The following is a 24543-nucleotide window of genomic DNA, read 5'->3' on the forward strand; positions in this document are numbered from 1 at the left end:
AACGTAAAGAGTCAAGTGGAAGTTTTTCTAAAGTTATTTCATGATATTTATATTATGAAAAGCAGATTTTTGACATTTTAAGTTTTCCCGTTTTCAAAATAAACACGCACAAAACAAAAGCAAACAACAAGAACACAAAGCTGGAAAACCCACCCGATTGACCAAAAGCAACTCAAAATACTCCCACACAACAGAACCTCCTCTATTCCTCGCTGGCTCCATATCTCTCAGCAGAGGCGGAGGCAGACATCACATACACCCAGGGCTTAGCCCTAAAGGGCAGTATGCATGTAGGATTGCGGGGGGGGGGGGGGGGGGGGGGGGTCGAAATGACTGAAAGATTTATTGGCTCTGTTTCAAGTTTTGTTCAAAAGATAATGACTTCATATAGGGAAAAATATATATCACATATGCAGGACACCTTAAACTAGTTTTTTAATTGCAGCGGCGCTGCAGACCACGCCCCGCCACACACATTAACCAGGTAAAATACATATTTAGGCAATATCTATTTTTCTTTTTCTTTTAGCAACATAGTGCTTTTTTTCCAATATCTTTCAAATGCCAGGTCAAGGCTCCAAAAGCCCAAGGGGTGGCGGCTCACAACAGTTTCTGTTTGCTACATGGATCATTTTATTTCAGCTGGGTGTTTTTCCTTTTGTTATATTTCTTTAAGAGTTCAAAATGTGTTAATTACATAAATAAAATTTAATTTTCTCTGTAGCACTTCATGGATTTCATAAGCAATACACCTTATTTGTTCACACAAAGCATAAAAGTAAAAAACAATATATACAGTGTTATCTTCATTTTAGATGTTAAAAAGTATTTGCGGCTCCCAGTGTTTTCTTTTGCGTGGAAACTGGGTCCAAATGGCTCTTTGGGTGTCAAAAGATTGCTGACCCCTGGTCAAGACTTAATTAATTACTTTCTTGAGCCTTGCAATTAGACCCTTTTCACCAGCCTCAGCTTATAGATAATGCGAATCACTCAGGACTCGCTCACCTCCTCCCTCCTGGCTTACAGCTTCTTCTTCTTCTTGGTTGGCAACCAATGTTAAGGCGCATTACCACTCCTGGCTCAGAGCTCAGTGGACGTTTAGAAGAAAAAAAAAAGTACACACACACATATATATATATATATATATATATTTGAGACATTTAAGGAAAATACCAATAAAATAAAAATAAACAAAATAAATATTCCTTTTAGAATTTTTTTTGCTCTTTTTTGCTCTATAAAATAGTTGTTTTCTTATAGAATCACTCATCTTAGCAGTAGGATAGACATAAAAAAAGAGAAACAAATTAAGTTTGAGTGAAAATGTACATTTTTTCCACTCTATGGTCAACTGACTTAGTGAATCAAATGACTCAAAGAACCTGATTCACTTTGGTGCATGACTCATTAAAACTCGATTCAGTAAAAGGAATCAAATTTACCATCACAATTGCTCACTTACTTTGCTCGACTGAGCGGACTTCCTGTTCAATAGGGTTAGGGTTAGTTTGTTTCTAAAGTGCATTACTTGGAGCAACCACAGAGCATGCTGTAAACACATAATGAATAACAACTGACTGAGAATGATATTTTAGTGATACATTTTACAACTTTTAGTAATAACAGAACAGTGTCAATAATTAATTAATTACATGTGTCATAAATATTTATGTAATTAATTATTGCCACATTTAATTCATTATTTAAGGGTGTATTTAATTAATTCGTTATGGCAGTTCCATAAGATTCAAGAATTACATGATTTCTGTAAAATAAATCATGTTTACATGAAATAAACAGAAAGGAGTTGTGACAACAAAATCTCAGCAAGCTATCTACTGGAGCGGTAGGTCCCTGAAAGTGTTCCACTTACATTTTGTTAATTTGGTGGAGGTGTGGACTTGTGGACATGTGGTGGACTCGGCCACTGTTTGCTGATATTTCTTAAGGGGTGTCGCCAACTTGTAAACAGGTAACTGAACAACACATATGAAGCCATGTGGGAGGAATATTCCTGCTGTGGTCAGTCGTTCAGTGTAGGGGATGTCCTGTTTTCATCCTGTCTCCCACTTACAATTAGAGATGGGCAGTAAGGCGTAATCCGATTACTTTTTTCAAGTAACGAGTAAAGTAAGGGATTACTATTGCAAAAACGGTAATTAGATTTCCGTTACTTTCCCGTAGGAACGCTGCGTTACCGCGTTACTAAAACTTTGATTTTTTGCGAGAATGTCTCATGACAGTGATGTAAGCAAGTGCGATGTTTGTGACAACAGCTGTGTGCAGGTCAACAATGGATCATATATCGAGTGCTGAGAGTATGAGCATGCAGCGTTTAAAGCGTGGAAGTACTGACCTTACTTTGAGTTTGATTCCATAAAAAGTGACAAAAACATTTGTGTCCGTTGTGCGTGGGAAGAAAACTTCTTTTTACAGCGGAAAAAAACCCCCTAAACTTCCAAGCAAGCACCGAGTGCGCTACCACGTTATTGGAAATTCACAGAGAAACTCGCGGATTCTTTCACTGACCGCTGCGGCACACCTGCACCAGGGTAAACCTCCGCCTACCCCACTCCTGCTTTACAGGTAAAAATAGAGCAACAGGACTGCTGAGTCTTTCATTTTATTTATTTTCTGCTTTCGTTTTACTTGCATCTATTTGAAAGACTGAGTGTAAAAACAAAAACTATTTTATTTTATGTGCTGGGATGTGCAGAAAATAGGTTTAAATGTTCAACAAATTTCTTCAAGTCAGAGAATGTTGCATATAAATAAATTTTTGCTTGATGCATAAAGTTAAAACATTAAAACTAATAAAACAAGTTTTAAAAGGAGACTTTTCCATTTGATTACATTTTGTATGATGGATTATGCAGAAAAAGTAGAATTGGGCTAAACGATCTATTGCTTTATCACCTATTCAGGTTGTAAATTGTGTTTTTAAAAAGTAACTAAGTAATTAATTACTTTTGAAAATAAGTAATCAGTAAAGTAACAGGATTACTTTTTGGGGGAAGTAATCAGTAATTAGTTACTGATTACTTTTGTCAAGTAACTTGACCAACACTGCTTACAATCATACAGTTTTACAGTTTTAACCGTATTTCACGGCGTGTTCGTTAGAGCAGACCCAAAAACTGGAGGTTAAAGAATGGAAAACACAAACTTTGTACAAAAACCTCTTGTGTTTTTATTTTTAGCAGTCTCTTTTTTTTCTGCAAAATGATAACCAAGTTAGCCTTTTCTGTTGATACAACATAACTCCTTTGGTTGGAACCGGTGCTACACTGGCAGAGCTAGAGGCCAGGACTCCACTCTTCGGGTTCTTGGGGGATGTTGCTAACTCTAGGTCCGATAACAGGCACCACATCCGCAGTAGATGTGCTCGGTGTGAGGTCTTGCAGCAAGCTATCAAATACGGTGCATTTTCTAGCTTTTACAAAAACGCTATGCATCACCAGGTGCTTCATCAGATGCTGTGAAGGACAGCCAGACTTTTGAGTGCTTCGCCTTGGGCATTTTTAATCTGTAGATCTCTGTTCGAGGGTGTTTTGGTACCATTCTTTATTCATGGCTGTGTTTTGGGGCAAAATTGTGAGCCCACTCCCTTGGATGAGAAGCAACCCCACACATGAATGGTCTCAGGATGCTTTACTGTTGGCATGACACAGGACTGATGGTAGCGCTCACCTTTTCTTCTCTGCACAAGCATTTTTCCAGATGCCCCAAACAATCGGAAAGAGGCTTCATCTGAGAATATGACTTTGCCCCAGTCCTCAGCAGTCCATTCACCATGTTTACATGATTTTTGATAAATTAAATGATGTTAACATGAAATGAACAGAAAAAGAAAATTGTGTTCTGACTTCTTTAGAAATATATTTTTCTTTTGGTTTTTTTTTATTCTTAGTTTTTTTTCCAGCTCCAGTCCGTAAAGTTAATCTCCAACAAGTAGGACAAAGGATCACCTGCAGCTCAGACGGGATCTACCCTCAACCTGAGCTCACCTGGTCCACCAGCCCTTCATCCAACATCACCAACAACAACACATCAGCCCATCAGACTGAGCAGCAGCTTTACAGCATCAGCAGTTCTCTGATACTTCCAAACAGTGACATGGATCTATATTACATCTGTGCAGTCAGCACTGGCAGAAACAGGAAGAGAGCAACCTTCAGAAAAAGAAATTATACATCCATCCATCCAGTGGAACATTTTCATCAGATGTTTACAGGAGATTCGATCTGAACTCTGTGGAGCCTGATCTCAAGGGTTTTAAGTCTGACACTGAAACCAGAGGATCTTTCTGTCTCTTTAGATTCACTGTGATCCAGTGATGGGAGTGATTTCAGCCCTGAGTGATCACGCTGATGTTTGCACAGAGCAGATAATGAGGTGAATGTTTGGGCACATTGGTAACAGTGAAACAGTTTATTAGTAACGTGGGATCGTTTGTGTTTGGAGTATGAACTGAGATTCCTGAAGCTCTTGTCACACTGGTCACAGCTGTAGTTTCCTTCCATGTGTGCATGTTCATGAAAAATACGATTACCTGAACGTGAGAAGCTTTTGTCACAGTGTCTGCACTTGTATGGTTTCTCTCCTGTGTGGACTCGTTTGTGTGATTTAAGCCCACCTTTAGATGTGAAGGATGACCCACACTGTTCACAGAGGTGCTTTTTAACCCCACTGTGAATCAGTTCATGGCGTTTTAACTCAGTTGGTGTGGTGAAGCTTCTCCCACATTCTTTGCAGTATTTCAGTTTGTCTCTACTGTGTCTACGTTGATGTCTTTTTAGGGAGGCTTGCCAACTGAAAGTTTTTCCACAGAGGTCACAACGAAAGTCTTTCCCACCACCACAGTGATGACAGGGTTGAGAACTGGATCCATCTGTGTCGCTCTGCTTCTAAACAAAGACACAAAGACAGTGTAAGTCAGTCCTTCAACATTTTTATCCTGAACGTCGCCTGAAAGAAAGAGCATCTCTGCAGACGTCCAATTAAATTTTACTGTTTCAGTTAACACAGATAAAGATAAAAATATAAATACATACCTCACAGTAACTGCACTTGTAGAGTCTCTTTCTGGTGTGGATCGGTTGGTGTTGTTTCAGGTGACGTGGAGATTTAAAAGTCTTCTCACACAGGTCACATTTATAAGGTCGTTCCTCAGTGTGGGTCAACATGTGGCGTTGTAACTGCATGTTGGTTGTACACTGTCTGCCACACTGATCTCAGCAGTACACATCATGTCCAGTGTGAATGCGTAGGTGTGTATTTCGGTTCCCTATCTGGCTGAAGGTTTTTCCACAGATGTCACAGCTGTATGCCTTAATTCCAGAGTGGGTAACTAGATGCTTCTGTAAGTAGCTACTGCGACTAAAAGCTCTGCCACACTGATCACAGCTGTACGCTTTAACTCCACTGTGGATGAGTTGGTGTTTTTTTAGGGAATCCTTCAAGGAAAAAGTCTTTCCACACAAGTCACAGCTGAACGGTCTCTCTCCAGTGTGGATGACCTGATGACGTTTTAGTGTAGACTTCTCAGTAAAATCCTTCCCACAATCATCACAGGTGTATGTTTTCTCTCTCTTTCTTCTGTGAGGTTTGTCGGCCTCCTGAGAGCGCTGACTTCTTGCTCCATGTTGGTCCTGCAGTGACAGAGATACAAACAGAGGCAGTGAGTGAAATGCAGTCGTGGAACAAACTCAACCTTCAAACTCCCTCCATTAACACTAGTTTTAAACCTGAAGGTGGAGTGTGGCACCAAATACCTTAAAGGTCTCTTATCCCCACCTGCTGTTAGTAGAAACACATTACATCCAACCTGGTGCTAAAAATAATTCATGACTGTTCAAACACTCTAAAATCATGCCCATCCCTCCTGCTGTACACAAATAATAAGACTAGCATGCTAACACACTCAGAAAAGTAATAAATGTTTTTTTTACACCCTTATATTTCCCGTTGCTGTTTCCTATTAGATATTTTTATAGGGGTGCAACGAATCAAAAATAATTCATGACTGTTCAAACGTTTCACTGTAGAAAACATTGGATTCATTTTTGATTAAAGGCGATTAAATGTCATTCATTTTCAATCTACATTAATCGCATTTCAATTTGTATGAGCAAAAAAACTCAAATAAGGGAAAATATACACACTTAATGTGTTTACTGCCAGATATCGGGCTACCGTTGTGGTGCTTTGAACGTGTTTTTTGCAGTGATAAACCAATATTAAGTCTGTTCGAACAACAACAATACCAATAATGATAATATTATTAATAGTAATCAGAATAATAACAATAATAATAATAATGTACTTCCACAGCATGTCTCTTATCCTAACTGCTCTCTGCAGATGGCCCCGCCCCTCTGTGAGCCTTATTCTGCTGGAGGTTTCTTCCTGTTAAAAGGGAGTTTTTCCTTCCCACTGTCACCAACGTGCTTGCTCATAGGGGGTCATATGATTGTTGGGTTTTTCGTCTGTATGTATTATTGTAGGATCCACATTACAATATTGATTGATTGGTAATTTATTTCAACATGTGAACAATATACAAGTACATTTAGAAAAGAAAATAAGAAAAGAAAAGAAAATAAGCACCTTGGGGCAACTATTGTTGTGATTTGGTGCTGAATAAATAACACTGAATTGAATTGAAAATTTAATTAATATTACTACTACAACTAATAATAATATTAAAGAACAATAATTGCTTGTGACTTCTTAATGTTTGTAAACACAATTTAAAAATACATAATAAAATGCAACACAGTCATATAACAGGTTGGGAGTATGAGAGTTTTAGACGTGACTGATTATTTGGTGAAACTGTGATATTTTCCTCACCTTCTGTGTTGAGCTCATTGTTTCCTCTGTAGTGACTCAGCTGAGTCCAGATGGCTGAAAATGTTCCTCTGCTGCTCCGTCAGACTCTTCTCCTCCTGCTGATCAGCTGGGACACAAAACAGATCTTTGTTAGGCTCCACACTGCACTGAAGAGTCAAAGTGTCTCATATGTTCATCTGACAACACAAAGTACAAATTTCACTCTGATTGCTTGTAGAAATCTTGTGAGACGTGTTGTGCTGCAAAGTGAGGAAACTCTCTCACTCACTTATACTTCAGGAGGAACTTTGTGACATTGGCTCTAATATTCTAAGCAGCCCTTTACTATGACAGGGCCAGAAAGTCCTATTTGAAGGTTTGGGAGAAGGACCATGTTAAAGGTGGATTGGGGTTTATACACTTTGTTATGATACAGGTAAGGCTGTAAGAGCCTGAGAAGGTGTCCTGAATGAACCTCTAAAACCAGTTTTCAGCTAACGACTCTGCTTCAGTCTGGAAAACAGCAACTACAAGTTTAAAGACTCCATCAACAATTCACACCCAGCAACAGCCTGAACAGCTCCTCCTGTGGTTTCCACAAACAGGGACAAACCTGTTACTCCCCCACCCAACACTTTCCACACCTTCAGCCCCCCAGTTCCACCCCCCACCCCAACCATTCATAATAACAGGGCCCACACCTGATCACCACTTCACAAGTCTCTCCAGCCCCCATGGTGCCACTCTCCAAACTCCACCATTCCCCAAAGTTTGATTCTGTTCATCTGGACGTAGCTTTTGCAGTAGGAGAAACGTTTCGTCACTCATCCAAGTGACTTCTTCAGTTTCAGCTGACTGCAGGTTTCCCCAATCTTCAACAGTACATTTACATAATGACTGAAACGAGCACCACTGAAGGAACAATGGGCTGGGAGGTCAGTTATTGACCATTAATATGGAAATTCTCATGAACATTGATCAACAACCACTGATCGCTTACAGCGACTCCCCAACTCTTTGTGAATGGTACTCATGGCCATTGATCAGCAATCTTTGATCATGAGCTTTGATCAGTGGTTTCAGTGTTTTCCTTCCTGCTTTGACTGCAGCTGTGTTTGACACAGGAAGACATTATTACATTCTTCATGATTATACTTTATTCCTTTTGGGGGAAGTGCAGCTTTAAACTTTCACATGATTCAAGTCAACCCAACAAATCAATCTGAACGATCACAAGTGGGAAAAACTTCTGTAGACAAAATGAAATAAAACCCAACATTCAATCCACAACATGATTAAAAACATTCTTCTTCCAAATCACCAAGAGCTGCACATTAACCACCACAATATATTTTTATTCTCTGTGCTTTCAAATATGAACACTGTTTACTTTCATCTCTGTTTCATTAGTTTTTGTTAACATCTTCCTGTGCATCACTTTACAGCAGCCAGACTCATTAAAATGACACTTTGTAGGAGTTCACTTCCTCTCATGTGTTCGTCCACAGCAGCTGGACAATAAAGTTTATTGTGACCCTGATACTGCAGCAGATCGCTCTCATCCATTTCCTGTTATCACTTCAAATAGAAATGAGGCTGTAGAGGTTTGGTGCATGCAGAAAAACAGCTGCAGGGACAATGAAAAGACTTTTCTGCTCCAACTTCTCCCAGCATGCTGAGCTAATGATTAGTTGGTGTTTTTCTCCAAACACTCTCTCACTCTTCTCTCAACGTGTTCACAATAAACTGTGAACAGACACCGAGGAGAGCAGCAGAAGACCTCATTCAGGAGCTAAACTCAACATGAACTGAACTCACAGTAAAGTTAGCTCGGTGCTTACCTTTAGATGAGCCCACAAACCGAGAGAAACTCCGTGATGAAGCTGGAACTCTTTCCAAACACAGGAAACAGATCAGGGAGCAGAGAACCACGTGGTTCACGCTGATCTCAGCTACGATCCAGGAGACAAGGGTGGGCAGATCGATGCAGATATCGATCCAAACGTTGGTTTAGTTTGTTTTATCATCCAAATTCAGGATTTTACTCGCTTAGGATGAAACGCTAACTCCGTCTGCGTAAACTGTTTCCAGCATGTGATCCCGGAACAGACTTCTTCTTCTTTGTATTGTTTATTGGCGGTTGTCAAACACCAAAATTGTGCATTACCGCCACCAATTGGTGTGGAGTGAAACGTCGACACCCAAATCCTCCCTAAATGTATACTCTGTTTTAAAAACTGGAATAAGTCCTGACAACTTTCACTTCTTGAACCCTTTTTCAGTAAACTTACGTTTTGAACAGCGGGCGTGTCAACATTATCCACCTATTCAGCTTCTCGGCGACTCAAAGGTTTTACAGTCACCAATAGTAGTGTTCAAATCAATATGTCCAAATCTTATTCCAGATATGACCACCTCCTCTCTCCTACTCCTTCCTGTGCTTCTCATTTCTCCTACCCTCCTTAAATTTTTATACAACCATCGTCCCCTCCGTTCTTCCTCCCACTGTTTTTGTCATGTTTCCTTTATTTCTTGCCTTATTATACTCGTTATCTCTGTCTGACAGAAGTTAATAGCCGGGTCAGTTAACCCATATTTTGTGGCTTTCTTCACAACTCTGTCGTTTCATTTCCTCTGACTCCATAGTGAGCTGGAATCCATAAAAAGCCAACTATAAGTCCCATCATGTGTATTTTGTTAAATGTTTGCTGAACCTCTGTTAGTACATCTGCTCTACTTTCTGAGCAGCTACACTATAAACTGTCCAATGAAGAGCTTCAGTCTGAACAAATGCCTGATTGTAACGGTCACATGTCTTCTACCCACTGAACAGCTGACAGTATTGGAAGCATTTCTCCAGTGTGTACTGACGGTCCACCATTGATCCTTTTCAGGGACAACAAATGCTACCCCGGTTTGACTGGCTGTATTCTTTGATGCATCTGTATATATTTGTACATAATTATAATACTGATCATTGTAAGTCTGTACTGTATGTAAGTTTCAATTAAATTCCCCATTCCTGTTCTTCTTTTCGTGTAATGTGAAATCTACTGTGGCATCAGTAGATTTGGCTCAAGCAGATCCCAGGAACAACATTGGAGATCGGAGCGCAGTCCTAGGAACAGCTAGGATGCACAGGAAGTATATGAAAATCTGGTCGTATAAAAGTTACATTTTTGTAGTGGTTGTGTTGTTAGGCTTTGGGTATTTGCATATGGTTTTTAAAAAATTAATATAATCTTTGTCAAAACTGCTCGTAAACTAGCTTGTATGGTGGGTCCTGTGATTTTTCATGTATTGTCGCTAACATACAGCTGATTTTGATTTTTAGAATTAACCTTTTTGTGATATGCTTTGGTACCAAAGAGCAAACGGCTCAATTTATTAAAATCAGGCAATAACAATCACCTCTTCACTGGGGTGAAGAATCCAGCCACTGTGGCATGGAGGTACAAGAATAAATCAATTTACACATCATATTGATATGGGTACAGTTTATTAACCCTCGTGCTGTACAGAACCTGTGGTGTCCAGATTGTAGATGGATTTAGGGATAGCTATTTGATGGCACCTGTGTGTGCCGCTTGCCATCAGCTGTTACCTGCTTTGTTTTTGCTAGCTTTGTTTACATCTGTTTTCTTCAAAAATGTCTGTACACTTCTGGTTTATGACTTCCAATCGCTACTAAATATCAGAGCCACTGTTGTAGAGCAATCCCGACTGGCCCAAGGACGTGAAGATTTTCATATCCCACCTGTGTTCGAGACTGTACCACTGTTCCTCCGGTGCGATCCACAATGCCATCCCACCAGGAAGAAATGTCAAAGAAGGCGAGGGAAACGGGGCAGTGTATTGGTAAAATTCAAAAATTGCATGGCTGCTTCACCGACAGCTAATTCTTACGCTCTCCTGAACAAATTTGCCCCGGATATCAAGTTGTTCATCTCCGGGCGATCCCTGGAATTGGTGCACCTATTGGAATTGGCCAGCAACCCTGTGTTAGCTAGATGCTGTGGTTAATGCGAGGTGCTAAAAAAAGATAAAACTTTTATTTTGAACGACTTCTTCACCACTCATCGCTTTAATTTTCTTCTGGTGACGGAAACTTGGCTAAACTTGGGTGAGTTAAGCTCGCTTTTGGAAGTTGTCCCTCCAGGCTGTGAATAACGCCATGGACGCCATGGACTACCGGCCAGGCTGGAGGGCTCGCCATAGTTAATAAAACTATTTCAACTGTCAGCATTGGAATGGTTTCAATCTTACCTGTCTAACCAAAGTTCTTCTGCTAGATTAGGGGATACATGTTCCTCAAAACCCTAAAAAATTTTGTGGGGTCCCCCAGGGGCCCATTCTTGGCACAGTTCTCTTTTCAATTTATATCCTCTCTGTAACGGCAACCTTCGGTCCTTCTTTGCCGTTTCTGCAGGACGTAAAGTTTCTGACTCGTGCTCTTGTTAAATAGCTTGGATGCCTTCCGGTAGCAAAAACGAGGCGAAGGAAAAAAGGGGCAAAACATTTATTTTCCATACAAATCGAAAGGTACAAAACAAATGCCTCTGGTGGGAGCTCCGTTTACATTCCCTTTATGTTACAACAAAAAATAACATTAAAACGGCGACGGTCAGAAAACTGTTGCTCCACGTCCTGCTTGCTTACCTAACCTTTTACCCACACCCCTCCGCATGTGGGCCAAATACACACCCCCTTTACGACATCTATCAACACTTTACAACAACAACAGACTAACAAAGCAGGATTACTTTATGGAGCACAGACTATTACATTATAACATAAAATGTTCAAGATTATAATAGAAACTTAAAGATTATGACAAATACTTAAATATGGCATGATGTAACTGAGTAAAATATTGGCATGGACTTGGCTCCAACACTCTCTATGCGCTCAATTTTTAAAAAAAACCCTGGCATCTCACACCATTGTTATGCAAACAACTCACAGATTTACCTGCCACTGAAACATAAATCTGTGAGTCCTTTGAAGGGATTGCTGGATTGTTTGGAGGATGTTAAGGCGTGGATGGCTTTAAACCTTCTCAGCTTAAATGAACAGAAAACAGTGTTTGGTCCCTGTGACCACTATGACTTTGGGCCCTTAGGAATTTATTTTGGAAAAGCCCTTGCGAGGAACCTAGGAGTGAGTTTTGATAGTAATCTAACATTTGATAAACATATTAATGCCGTCATCAAGACCAATTTCTTTCATCTTCAGCTACTTGCAAAGTGAAGCCATTTCTCTGTTTTACTGACTTTGAGATAGCTATCCATGCCTTCATTTCATCTCACCTCGACTTATGTAATAGTCTTTACTCTGGTGTTAGTCTGTCATCAGCTAGCCGACTGCAGCTAGTCCAAACGCTGCAGCACAGTTACTAACTGGCAGATGGAACTACTTTGAAGACCAGCGCCCCCGTGCGTGGCATCCTGTTACAGCAGCTCCGCTCATTCTCAGCTTCTTTCTTATCTCCTCTTTACTTTTGCCAAATTTTTTTGTATCTAAAGTTTCAGCTGTTAGATTCTGCAGTCATGGACTACCGTTTTGTGCTAGTCTTGGTTGTCTTTCTCTGTTTTTTTTTTTTTTTCAACTTTTGTTGGCTGTGTTTGGGAACCCGGCACATGGATCCTTTGTTTGGTGTAGGTATCAGCTGTTACCGCTGCATCCTGCAGCAGAGCTGCCGGTGTTCCAGATCTACTGGCGTTTAGATCAACTGGCGTTGGTCGAACAGATGTGTGGCAGAATTGCGTTTCAGGAGCTGCTACCGACAAACCAGCAAAAACACGCCAAATGTGTCATCTGTGCAACTTGTGAGGTTTCTCAAACACACTCCGTCAGTCTTGATGCTGTTGAACAACACAATGTTTAAAAATGTCTCAAGTTTACCTGGTGATATCCTCATGCGCGACGCGATCGCAAAAACAGCAAACAAGTAACACCACGCCGATGTTGTTCACAGGACAGCAAGAGTAAACGATCGGGAGACTCTTGTCGTCGTTATCGTTCCCCTCGCACCTTTTATTTCTCCGGTTTCCGCGTTTTTCCTTCACAACTAAAGCGAGCAGTTTACTTTGTGCACTAACATGGACTTGAGTCAACCAGCACCACCTCTGGCCAAGTGCCACAACCTACAGCCAGATCAACTTGTGACACACATCTGCAGCACGTTTGAATTCGTTTCATGCACATTTGTACCTTTCAATTGTCTCTGTTTGTGCGTCATGCAAATAAACCTTTGAAATGAATGAAATGATATCATATATTTCTTATTGGCCAACATTTGAACAAAATTCCAAATTATATACACAAAGTCATAGAAATCACCACTCCAATTGGTCATCATGATTTTGATATTCTCTTTTTCAATAACAATGAAATACGCCTTGGACAAATATGACACATGAATAGTTCATTAGTGTTGTCACATCACATCCTGTAAGCAGAGTCTGTCTGTGTCTTTTTTCTGGAAATGAATATTTCCAGCCAATATAGGCAATCCATCAACATGGCTGGAGAGTTGGTAGTTATATACAGTCTGTATAAGTGTGGTCAGTCTAATGAACATTTGTAAGGAGATGGCAGTTACTGTGAATTCACAGCAGTTACACAGTGATTAGTAATAAACAGAGCCAGTGAGAGTGAGTGGATTTAAGAAAGTCAGTGACTCAGGTGTGTCGATTGGTTTGTCATCTGTTGTTGAGTCTGGAGAAGACGTAGAAATCTTTTGTTTTAAATCTAAGTTAGGAAGATTCCTGTTTTAAAACAAGCACTTTTTGTGAGAAATGCAAGAAGTACATCTGCAGAAAGCACACAGTTACATTCTGTCCATCATGTGGACAAAAATGTTGAGCATTGAAAAACTGAGAACGTTGGGCAAGTTCAAAAGAAATGTGTTTGTAAGAACGAAAAACCTTTACCAAATTGTTCCTAAAATAGTTATGGAAAGTCTAACTGTTTTATGTCTGTTTTCTACATGTTTATCTCATGGGAAATAAAGTTGCTATTGTTTCAGTGCAGTTTCTTGACAATTCTTAGTGGATTTACACAGTACGGGTCAAAATGACCCGCAACAAAATCAATGTCACTTTTTTATTTGTCAACATAATACATGGGTTAATTTCCAAAACTTCCATATGATCTTCAATTTGTAGCAGATCCACTATCACATAGCAGCTGGAGCAGTCTCCAATGGAGGTCAGTCCACTGCTGCCACCTGTGGCCAAATACCACAGCCTACTACTAGATTAACTTGTGACACATCTGCACCTGCTGCTATGATCACATTGAGTAGAGGCTGAGTGGCAACTTTGATCAATTTTTTTTGTTTATTTAGCACCCACAACATTTGTAGTCGCCTTCTGCACGGGGGAAGTCCACACACACTGTGTGGTACCACTTTCCGCAGGAGGTGCAATCTGCAAGATTGAATGAGATTGTCAGGGTCTTTGTCTGACTGTTTATTACTAATCACCTGCTGTACATTCACAGTAACTGCCATCTCCTTACAAATGTGTATTAGATTAACCACACTTATACTGTATATAACTACCAACTCTAAAATGTTTGTTCGCAGGGAAAAGACACAGGCAGACTACGCTAACGACATGTGATGTTACAACACTAGTGAAATATTAGTGTCATTTCATTCATTTCAAAGGTTTATTTGCATGATGCACAAACAGACACAATTGAAAGGTACAAATGTGCATGAAACAAATTCAAACGTGCTGCAGATGTGTGTCACAAGTTGATCTGGCTGTAGGCTGTGGCACTTGGCCAGAGGTGGCGCTGGTTGATTCGAGTCCATGTTAGTGCACAAAGTAAACTGCTCGCTTTAGTTGTGAAGGAAAAACGCGGAAACCGGAGAAATAAAAGGTGCGAGGGGAACGATAACGACGACAAGAGTCTCCCGATCGTTTACTCTTGCTGTCCTGTGAACAACATCGGCGTGGTGTTAATTGTTTGCTGTTTTCGCGATCGCGTCCCGCATGAGGATATCACCAGGTAAACTTGAGACATTTTTAAACATTGTGTTGTTCAACAGCATCAAGACTGACGGAGTGTGTTTGAGATAACCTCACAAGTGTCACAAACGACACATTTGGCGTGTTTTCATCCATTCAATCCAGTTAATCTAAACGCCAATAGATCTGGAACACCGGCCGTCTGCCCAGCTGCCTGTAAGCCCCAGCTCACTTCCACGCCTGCTGCGCTGCCGCTGCTTGACATATGGGTGGCCATCAGGCCAGCTCCCGGGCTTCCGCTGGAGGCGCGGGCAACCACCAGAGTGGACACTTCCCCATCGCTGGGCTGGGGCGTGGGGCGTCGATAGTCCGGGCCGATTCCCTCGCCTGCTCGCGGGGTGAGGTGAAGCGGGCAAGGGGGATATGTGGTAGGGCGTGTTCTGCGATGCCGCTGCAGGTTTGGTGGTGGTGATGTGTATGGCTGCAAGCATGAGAGCTGAAGCCGTTGAATGTACTGTTACAGCAACCGTGTGATTATTGTAAGAATAAATGATGCAGCGAAGCATGAAAATGCTTTTTTTTTTTTTTTTAATCTTAAGTGCACGCAAACCAGTAAACAAATTAAAACAAATACTGTTGATAAACTATAATACAAAAAAATCACAATTAAAATTCTCAACAACAAAAAAAAAATATATAATTAATGTGTAAAGAACTTAACAACCCCAAAGTGTCTAAGTCACGTGACGTGTCAGTGCAACACCAAAACATAAAAGTCTGTCATAATCACTTCTTGGAGTTTGTCCAAATTAGTGGGTTTTTGTTTGTCCACCCGCCTCTTGAGGATTGACCACAAATTATCAATGGGATTAAGATTCCAGGCCATGGACCCAAAATTTCAACGTTTTGGTCTCCGAGCCACGTTGTTATCACTTTTGCCTTATGGCACGGCGCTCCATCGTGCTGGAAAATAATTCCAATAATTCTTCACCAAACTGTTGTTGGATTGTTGGAAGAAGTTGCTGTTGGAGGCTGTTTTAGTACCATTCTTTATTCATGGCTGTGTTTATGGGCAAAATTGCGAGTGAGCCCACTCCCTTGGATGAGAAGCAACCCCACACATGAATGGTCTCAGGATGCTTTACTGTTGGCCTGACACAGGACTGATGGTAGCGCTCACCTTTTCTTCTCCGGACAAGCATTTTTCCAGATGCCCCAAACAATCGGAAACAGGCTTCATCTGAGAATATGACTTTGCCCCAGTCCTCAGCAGTCCATACACCATACTTTCAAGATCAATCTGCCCCTGATGTTTTTCTTTGGAGAGAAGTGGCTTCTTTGCTGCCCTTCTTGACACCAGGCCGTCTTCCAACAGTCTTCTCCTCACTGTGCGTGCAGATGTGCTCACACCTGCCTGCTGCCATTCCTGAGCACGCTCTCCGATCACGCAGCTGAATCCTCTTTAGGAGACGATCCTGGTGCTTGCTGGACTTTCTTGGACGCCCTAAAGCCTTCATATCAAGAATTGAATGTCTTTCCTTGAAGTTCTTGATGATCCTATAAATTGTTGATTTCGATGCAATCTTAGTAGCCACAATATTCTTGCCTGTGAAGCCATTTTTATGCAACGCAATGATGGCTGCACGCGTTTCTTTGCAGGTTAACAATGGAAGAACAATGATTTCAAGCATCACCCTCCATTTAACATGTCAGGTCTGCCATTCTAACACAATCAGCCTGACATGATGATCTCCAGCCTTGTGCTCGTCAACATTCTCACCTGAGTTAAGAAGACGATTACTGAAATGGTCTCAGCAGGTCCTTTAATGACAGCAATGAAGTGCAGTGGTAAGGGGTTCTTTTGGGATTAAGTTCATTTTCATGGCAAAGAAGGACGATGCAATTCATCTGATCACTCTTCATAACATTCTGGAGTGTATGCAAAATGCTATTAGAAAAACTTAAGCAGCAACTTTTCCAATTTCCAATATTTATGTAATTCTCACCACAGCTGTATACTCTTGAAGGAATCACATCCTGACTCACTATTGATCACATCTGGACGTTCACTCGGAGAGACTCTGCTTCAGTTCAAATACACTGGGTGCCCCCATCAGCTCATTAAAGGGGGTACCCATGAAAACCATTCATGGTGTTTTCAAGAGAATTAAAATATTTTAGTCGGCTTTCTACAGTTTTACATTTCAGTTATTTCATATGAAATATGTCTTTTTAATGTGAGGTAGACGTGGACACTGACTTTGTTGCTCCTTGGCTGTTATGGTACAGTGCAGCTTTTTGAGTTTATTATCTAACACTTATTAAAAAATATTTTTGTTTATAATTATTTTTTATTATATTTTGTTGTATATATATTTTTGCCAAATACAGTATGTTTCACACTTTCAGGTCTGGTCTCTGTTGTTGATTATGTTCTATAGATTTAAATAGCTTAGACTTTTATTTTTTGTATCACCACCTGGTAAATCAGTCCAATTGTAATCCAAGTGTGATTTTGGAGGAAAGACAGACAGTGTTTTTCTTTTTCAAATCAAATCACTTTTATTGTCACATCACATGTGCAGGTACACGGGTACATTACATGCGAGTGAAATTCTTGTGTGCGAGCTTCACAAGCAACAGCGTTGTGCAAAAATACAATAAAATAAAACAAGCAAAATATAAGGATGGCTAAATCTTTTCCTTGGATAAAGCTCGATGTCAAGCAAACAACTACGGGATACAACTGAAATACTTATTCACAACATCTTAATTATATACGTAAAATAAGACAACCGAAACATGTCGAACCCCAGAAGCAGGTACTATTTAATATACAAAACCTGAGATACAGATGAAAGGCTGCTGAACACGGATGCACAGCAGATGAGGAGGAGCTCGGTGGATTGATTCATGTTTATATAACTGCTCGATCATATATTAAGTCAGAAGTAGGACTTCACTTTCCAAGGATCAGGTCTCCAGAGGAAACGCCTCACTCCAGCTGACAGAGGTGAACATTCAGGATGAGGGGAGATACCAGTGCCACACCAGCACCATCAGTGAAATGTTCATCATCCTGAATGTGGACGGTAACAAAACTCTTTTTAAAAAGAGAGGAAAGACTAAAGCTGCCACATTTACAACCTACGCAAGAAATTGAACCACAAAAAACATCTTGAACCCGTATTATTAACTAAATAATTATAATAGTCGTTACTACAGTTGTTACTACAATACCTAATCAGTGATGTGGTTATTCAGCATTGTCATTCCCAAATCATATGACCTCTGACCTTTGACTTATAGTTGTTAAAGTGTGTCAGAGGAATTCAGCTGAGAGCCAAAGGGACTTTCTGAGGTTTGAAGCCCCGAGGCCTGTCTGTGACACCAGGACTGATCCAGAGTCATTTTTATAACACTTCAAATACATAAAGAAAACATGACATGTTACATCACTAATCATTATCTGTATTTAGAAATGCTTTGTCAAAACACTAAGACAAATGTTATATTTTACTGTGGTCTGAGATTCAGATTCAATTTTCAGAAAAGGAAAATTGTGACAAGAAAATCTCTTTCTGACTTCTTTAGAAATATATTTTTCTTTTGTTTTTTTTTTATTCTTAGTTTTTTTTCCAGCTCAAGTCCGTAAAGTTAATCTCCAACAAGTAGGACAAAGGATCACCTGCAGCTCAGACGGAATCTACCCTCAACCTGAGATCACCTGGTCCACCAGCCCTTCATCCAGCATCACCAATAACAACACAACAGCCCATCAGACTGAGCAGCAGCTTTACAGCATCAGCAGTTCTCTGATACTTCCAAACAGTGACATGGATCTATATTACATCTGTGCAGTCAGCACTCGCAGAAACAGGAAGAGAGCAACCTTCAGAAAAAGAGATTATACATCCATCCAGTGGAACATTTTCATCAGATCTTTACAGGAGATTTGATCTGAACTCTGTGGAGCCTGATCTCAAGGGTTTTAAGTCTGACACTGAAACCAGAGGATCTTTCTGTCACTTCAGATTCACTGTGATCCAGTGATGGGAGTGATTTCAGCCCTGAGTGATCACGCTGATGTTTGCACAGAGCAGATAATGAAGTGAATGTTTGGGCACATTGGTAACAGTGAAACAGTTTATTAGTAACGTGGGATCGTTTGTGTTCGGAGTATGAACTGAGATTCCTGAAGCTCTTGTCACACTGGTCACAGCTGTAGTTTCCTTCCATGTGTGTATGTTCATGCTTGTTACGACCATATGAGTGTGAGAAGCTTTTTTCACAGTGTCTGCACTTGTATGGTTTCTCTCCTGTGTGGACTCGTTTGTGTGATTTAAGCCCACCTTTAGATGTGAAGGATGACCCACACTGTTCACAGAGGTGCTTTTTAACCCCACTGTGAATCAGTTCATGTCGTTTTAACTCAGTTAGTGTGGTGAAGCTTCTCCCACATTCTTTGCAGTATTTCAGTTTGTCTATACTGTGTCTACGTTGATGTCTTTTTAGGGAGCCTTGCCAACTGAAAGTTTTTCCACAGAGGTCACAACGAAAGTCTTTCCCACCACCACAGTGATGACAGGGTTGAGAACTGGATCCATCTGTGTCGCTCTGCTTCTAAACAAAGACACAAAGACAGTGTAAATCAGTCCTTCAACATCTTTATCCTGAACGTCGCCTTAAAGAAAGAGCATCTCTGCAGACGTCGTATTACATTTTACTGTTTCAGTTAACACAGATAAAGATAAAAATAAAAATACATACCTCACAGTAACTGCACTTGTAGAGTCTCTTTCTGGTGTGGATCTGTTGGTGTTGTTTCAGGTGACGTGGAGATTTAAAAGTCTTCTCACAAAGGTCACATTTATAAGGTCGTTCCTCAGTGTGGGTCAACATGTGGCGTTGTAACTGCCTGTTGGTTGTACACTGTCTGCCACACTGATCACAGCAGTACACATCATGTCTGGTGTGAATGCGTAGGTGTATATTTCGGCTCTCTATGTGGCTGAACATTTTCCCACAAATGTCACAGCTGTATGCCTTAATTCCAGAGTGGGTAACTAGATGATTCTGTAAGCTGATTCTTTGAGTAAAAGCTCTGCCACACTGATCACAGCTGTACGCTTTAACTCCACTGTGTATGAGTTTGTGTGTTCTTAGGGAACTTTTCCAGGAAAAAGACTTTCCACACAAATCACAGCTGAACGGTTTCTCTCCAGTGTGGATGACCTGATGCTGTTTTAGTGAATCCTTCAAAGTAAAATCCTTCCCACACTCGTCACAGCTGTATGTTTTCTCTCTCTTTCTTCTGTGAGGTTTGTCGGCCTCCTGAGAGTGCTGACTTCTCGCTCCACGTTGGTCCTGCAGTGACAGAGATACAAACAGAGGCAGTGAGTGAAATGCAGTCGTGGAACAAACTCAACCTTCAAACTCCCTCCATTAACACTAGTTTTAAACCTGAAGGTGGAGTGTGGCACCAAACACCTTAAAGGTCTCTTGTCCCCACCCACTGGTAATAGTAACACATTACATCCAACCTGGTGTTAAAAATAATAATGACTGTTCAAACACTCTAAAATCCTGCCCGTCCCTCTTGCTGTAGACTAATAGTAATGCTAGCATGCTAACACAGTCAGAGTAGTAAGGTACACACTGTTTTATATATTTTTTATAATTTTCTAATTTATTAAACGATAATAAATCAAAAGTATCAGCTACTAGCTTGTTTCAGTGAAGGAAAATGTCATAGTCTGATTGTAACCTTAGGAATTTTTTACTTTTACTCCCTACATATATATATATATATAAGTATATATACACACTATATATATATAAGTATATATACACACTATATATATATAAGTATATATACACACTATATATATATATATATATATATATATATATATTTGTGTGGAAAGTCTTTTTCCTGGAAAAGTTCCCTAAGAACACACAAACTAATCCTTACAATTATAAAACAGGCTTTTTAGTTTTGTTTTAAGGCATTTGAGGGTAGGGCTGTGCAGTATGACCAAAGTCCCATATCCCCATATAATACACTTATCGTTCCGACAACGATATAGATCACAACATTTTGCATTTTCTGTAGATTCTGTGAATCTCAATTTAGGCATTTCCATAGAAAGTTAAAAGGTGAGGATAGTTTACATAATACTTCCTCAATATTTAGCCATGGTAGATCAGAATGTTCATGTATCCAGGGAGAAAGAATCCTCGCTTGTATTGAAAGAACATAATTTTCTATGTTTGGCACTCCTCACTCGCCCAGAACTTTCGGTAACTGTAGTGTCTCCAATTTAATTTTGGGTTTTTCTCCTCCTTCCTGTTAAAAGGGAGTTTTTCCTTCCCACTGTCGCCAAAGTGCTTGCTCATAGGAGGTCATATGATTGTTGGGTTTTTCTCTGTATGTATTATTGTAGGATCCACATTACAATACAAAGCACCTTGATGCGACTGTTGTTGTGATTTGGTGCTGTATAAGTAACACTGAATTGAAAATGTAATTAATACTACTACTAATAATAAAGAATAATAATTGCTTGTGACTTCTTAATGGTTGTAAACACAATTTAAAAATACATAATAAAATGCAACACAGTCATAACAGGTTGGGAGTATGAGAGTTTTAGACGTGACTGATTATTTGGTGAAACTGTGATATTTTCCTCACCTTCTGTGTTGAGCTCATTGTTTCCTCTGTAGTGACTCAGCTGAGTCCAGATGGCTGAAAATGTTCCTCTGCTGCTCCGTCAGACTCTTCTCCTCCTGCTGATCAGCTGGGACACAAAACAGATCTTTGTTAGGCTCCACACTGCACTGAAGAGTCAAAGTGTCTCATATGTTCATCTGACAACACAAAGTACAAATTTCACTCTGATTGCTTGTAGAAATCTTGTGAGACGTGTTGTGCTGCAAAGTGAGGAAACTCTCTCACTCACTTATACTTCAGGAGGAACTTTGTGACATTGGCTCTAATATTCTAAGCAGCCCTTTACTATGACAGGGCCAGAAAGTCCTATTTGAAGGTTTGGGAGAAGGACCATGTTAAAGGTGGATTGGGGTTTATACACTTTGTTATGATACAGGTAAGGCTGTAAGAGCCTGAGAAGGTGTCCTGAATGAACCTCTAAAACCAGTTTTCAGCTAACGACTCTGCTTCAGTCTGGAAAACAGCAACTACAAGTTTAAAGACTCCATCAACAATTCACACCCAGCAACAGCCTGAACAGCTCCTCCTGTGGTTTCCACAAACAGGGACAGAGCTGTTACTCCCCCACCCAACACTTTCCACACCTTCAGCCCCCCAGTCCCACCACCTCCATCATTCCCCAACAACCAGTGATTAAAGCTCATTGATCAAATGCTGTAATTGCAGCAACTCACTCACTGTGAACGGTAATCATGGCCATTGATTAATTAGCTTTGATCAGTGGTTTCAGTGCTTGCCTTCCTGCTTTGACTGCAGCTGTGTTTGACACAGGAAGACATTTTTACATTCTTCACGATTATACTTTATTCTTTTTGGGGGAAGTGCAGCTTTAAACCTTCACATGATTCAAGTCAACCCAACAAATCAATCTGAACGATCACAGGTGGGAAAAACTTCTGTAGATAAAATAAAATCAAACCCAACATTCAATCCACAACATGATTAAAAACATGATTCTCCCAAATCATCAAGAGCTGCACATTAACCACCACAATATATTTTTATTCTCTGTGCTTTCAAATATGAACACTGTTTACTTTCATCTCTGTTTCATTAGTTTTTGTTAACATCTTCCTGTGCATCACTTTACAGCAGCCACACTCATTAAAATGAGACTTTGTAGGAGTTCACTTCCTCTCATGTGTTCATCCACAGCAGCTGGACAATAAAGTTTATTGTGACTCTGATACTGCAGCAGATCGCTCTCATCCATTTCCTGTTATCACTTCAAATAGAAATGAGGCTGTAGAGGTTTGGTGCATGCAGGAAAACAGCTGCAGGGACAATGAAAAGACTTTTCTGCTCCAACTTCTCCCAGCATGCTGAGCTAATGATTAGTTGGTGTTTTTCTCCAAACACTCTCTCACTCTTCTCTCAACGTGTTCACAATAAACTGTGAACAGACACCGAGGAGAGCAGCAGAAGACCTCATTCAGGAGCTAAACTCAACATGAACTGAACTCACAGTAAAGTTAGCTCGGTGCTTACCTTTAGATGAGCCCACAAACCGAGAGAAACTCCGTGATGAAGCTGGAACTCTTTCCAAACACAGGAAACAGATCAGGGAGCAGAGACCCACGTGGTTCACGCTGATCTCAGCGACGATCCAGGAGACAAGGGTGGGCAGATCGATGCAGATATCGATCCAAGCGTTGGTTGAGTTTGTTTTATCATCCAAATTCACGATTTTACTCCTTAGGATGAAACGGTAACTCCGTCTGCGTAAACTGTGTCCAGCATGTGATCCCGGAACAGACTTCTTCTTCTTTGTATTGTTTATTGGAGGTTGTCAAACACCAACATGGTGCATTACCGCCACCAACTGGTGTGGAGTGAAACGTCGACACCCAAATCCTCCCTAAATGTATACTCTGTTTTAAAAACTGGAATAAGTCCTGACAACTTTCACTTCTTGAACCCTTTTGCAGTAAACTTACGTTTTGAACAGCGGGCGCGTCAACATTATCCCTGTTAAAATCTCCCAATTCTTTGAATCTTTGGGCTGAAGGAAGGACAATAGATAAGATAAGATAAGATAAGATAAGATAAGATAAGATAAGATAAGATAAGATAAGATAAGATAAGATAAAACTTTATTCATCCCTCGGGTGGGTTCCTCTGGGAAATTTGTTTTCCAAAAAGCACAGCACCGACATAAGTTACAGAGTTAAGAATATTATATATATATAAACACCCAGCACGCCCCTGCGGGCGGTTTTATCCTTCAAGCTTGGGTCCTCTACCAGAGGCCTGGGAGCTTGAGGGTCCTGCGCAGTATCTTAGCTGTTCCCAGGACTGCGCTCTTCTGGACAGAGATCTCCGATGTTATTCCCGGGATCTGCTGGAGCCACTCGCCTAGCTTGGGAGTCACCGCACCTAGTGCTCCGATTACCACGGGGACCACTGTTACCTTCACCCTCCACATCCTCTCGAGCTCTTCTCTGAGCCCTTGGTACTTCTCCAGCTTCTCGTGTTCCTTCTTCCTGATATTGCTGTCATTCGGAACCGCTACATCGATCACTACGGCCGTCTTCTTCTGTTTGTCTACCACCACTATGTCCGGTTGGTTAGCCACCACCATTTTGTCCGTCTGTATCTGGAAGTCCCACAGGATCTTAGCTCGGTCATTCTCCACCACCCTTGGGGGCATTTCCCATTTTGACCTCGGGACTTCCAGGTTATACTCGGCACAGATGTTCCTGTACACTATGCCGGCCACTTGGTTATGGTGTTCCATGTATGCCTTGCCTGCTAGCATCTTGCACCCTGCTGTTATGTGCTGGATTGTCTCTGGGGCATCTTTACACAGCCTGCACCTGGGGTCTTGCCTGGTGTGATAGACCCCAGCCTCTATGGATCTTGTACTCAGAGCTTGTTCTTGTGCTGCCATGATTAGTGCTTCCGTGCTGTCTTTCAGTCCAGCTTTGTCCAGCCACTGGTAGGATTTCTGGATATGAGCCACCTCCTCTATCTGCCGGTGGTACATACCGT

At 40.8% G+C, this 24543-nt stretch overlaps 2 protein-coding genes across 5 annotated transcripts in view; both read right to left on the reverse strand.

Annotated features, from left to right (window-relative positions):
- Nucleotides 1-24543, reverse strand: part of LOC148101567 (uncharacterized) — a 161242-nt gene that overhangs the window by 41771 nt on the left and 94928 nt on the right. The gene's annotated exons all lie outside the window — the stretch shown is intronic.
- LOC148101568 (uncharacterized) overlaps nt 1-24543 on the reverse strand; it is an 87234-nt gene that overhangs the window by 15402 nt on the left and 47289 nt on the right. Inside the window, exons 1-3 of one of the 4 annotated variants that reach the window (XM_087846451.1) lie at nt 21514-21531; nt 19848-20183; nt 5329-5483 (exon numbers count right to left, since the gene is read on the reverse strand). In XM_087846451.1, the coding sequence (XP_087702577.1) occupies nt 5329-5483; nt 19848-20183; nt 21514-21531 (509 nt within the window). Of the gene's footprint in view, nt 1-5251; nt 5652-6855; nt 6874-19847; nt 20184-21513; nt 21532-24543 lie in introns of those variants that run through there. The other 3 variants (XM_087846454.1, XM_087846453.1, XM_087846452.1) reach the window with 3 other exon arrangements.

The sequence above is a fragment of the Neolamprologus brichardi genome, chromosome 9, assembly GCF_056152115.1.
Source record: "Neolamprologus brichardi isolate AB-2024 chromosome 9, ASM5615211v1, whole genome shotgun sequence".
Lineage (NCBI taxonomy): Eukaryota > Metazoa > Chordata > Actinopteri > Cichliformes > Cichlidae > Neolamprologus > Neolamprologus brichardi.